The 1,024-nt window shown below is 46.9% G+C and overlaps 1 protein-coding gene across 1 annotated transcript in view; it reads left to right on the top strand.

Moving 5' to 3' along the window:
- Positions 1-857: 857 nt before the first annotated feature.
- The window catches only part of CUNH1orf127 (chromosome unknown C1orf127 homolog), a 140,320-nt gene continuing 140,153 nt past the window's right edge, over positions 858-1,024 (top strand). The window contains 1 exon segment of the mRNA XM_040645540.1: positions 858-1,020. Within this exon segment, the coding sequence (XP_040501474.1) occupies positions 858-1,020 (163 nt within the window).

Genomic DNA, 1,024 nt, shown 5'->3' with positions numbered 1-1,024 from the left:
TTAATTTGTTTGACTATGTGATGAGTTGAAAAATGATAGTAGGAATGTTTGGGGATCTGGTCCTACTGCTCTGGGGCCATGGAGAAGTCCTCTTATCTCTGGATGACAGTACTTGCCAACATAAGAGCTGTCATCCTTAGGCACCACTCTCTGGGATAAGCACCCTGTAAAGACTCAAAGCTGTATGTACTCATTCAGCTCTCACATCCACCCTACAAAGTCCAATCATCACCATCATCACCACCATCATTACCACCATCATCAGTATCATCACCACCCTCACCATCATCATCACCACCATCACTATCGCCATCATCATCACCATCTTTGCCATCATCACCACCATTGTCATCATACAATCAATTCACAGGAAGACACTGTAACTAAGCAACCAGTACACACACACACACACACACACACACACACACACACACACATGCATATACACACAGAACAGAGGAGGGTTTCAAACCCAGGTGCTCTGACCTCAGTGCTCCACTCTCATCATTAAGTCCTATTTCTCCTGGTCTCCCCCTGTAAAACCCAGTGGTTAGATTTAATGACCTCCAGGACATTGCTACTTAAAGTGTGGTCCCTGAACCACATCCCCTGGGAGCATCGGCATCACCTGGGAGCTTGTTAGAGTCTCTGAATCTCAGGCCCTACCTTGAGTCTACTGAATCAGAATCTGTATTTTAAAAAGACCTCCAGGTGAGTTGTAGGCACACTGAAGTTTGAGCAGCCCGACCCTAAGACAATTCTCCTCTAACATTCTGTGAACTGTGACCTCTGCATGGACTAAAGCGTCCCTTCAGGGTTGAGAAGATGACTCCTATGTGCCCTTTCCTAACCATTCCATGAAAGTAGGGCTGGGAGGAGAAATTCTTCCTTCCTTCTCAGAAGTGTCTTCTTGTTCCACAGATAAGGTCAAGTGCTTCTCAGACTAGCTGGCCCTCTGGATCCCCAGGAACCACATGGAGAGTTTGAGGCGGTGGCTGAGCAGAATTCTGCACTTGCCGTGTAG

The sequence above is a fragment of the Ursus maritimus genome, unplaced genomic scaffold (genome assembly GCF_017311325.1).
Source record: "Ursus maritimus isolate PB19 unplaced genomic scaffold, ASM1731132v1 scaffold_32, whole genome shotgun sequence".
NCBI lineage: Eukaryota > Metazoa > Chordata > Mammalia > Carnivora > Ursidae > Ursus > Ursus maritimus.
Note: the sequence above shows the minus strand (reverse complement) of the source record. Positions and strands in the feature narration are given on the sequence as shown.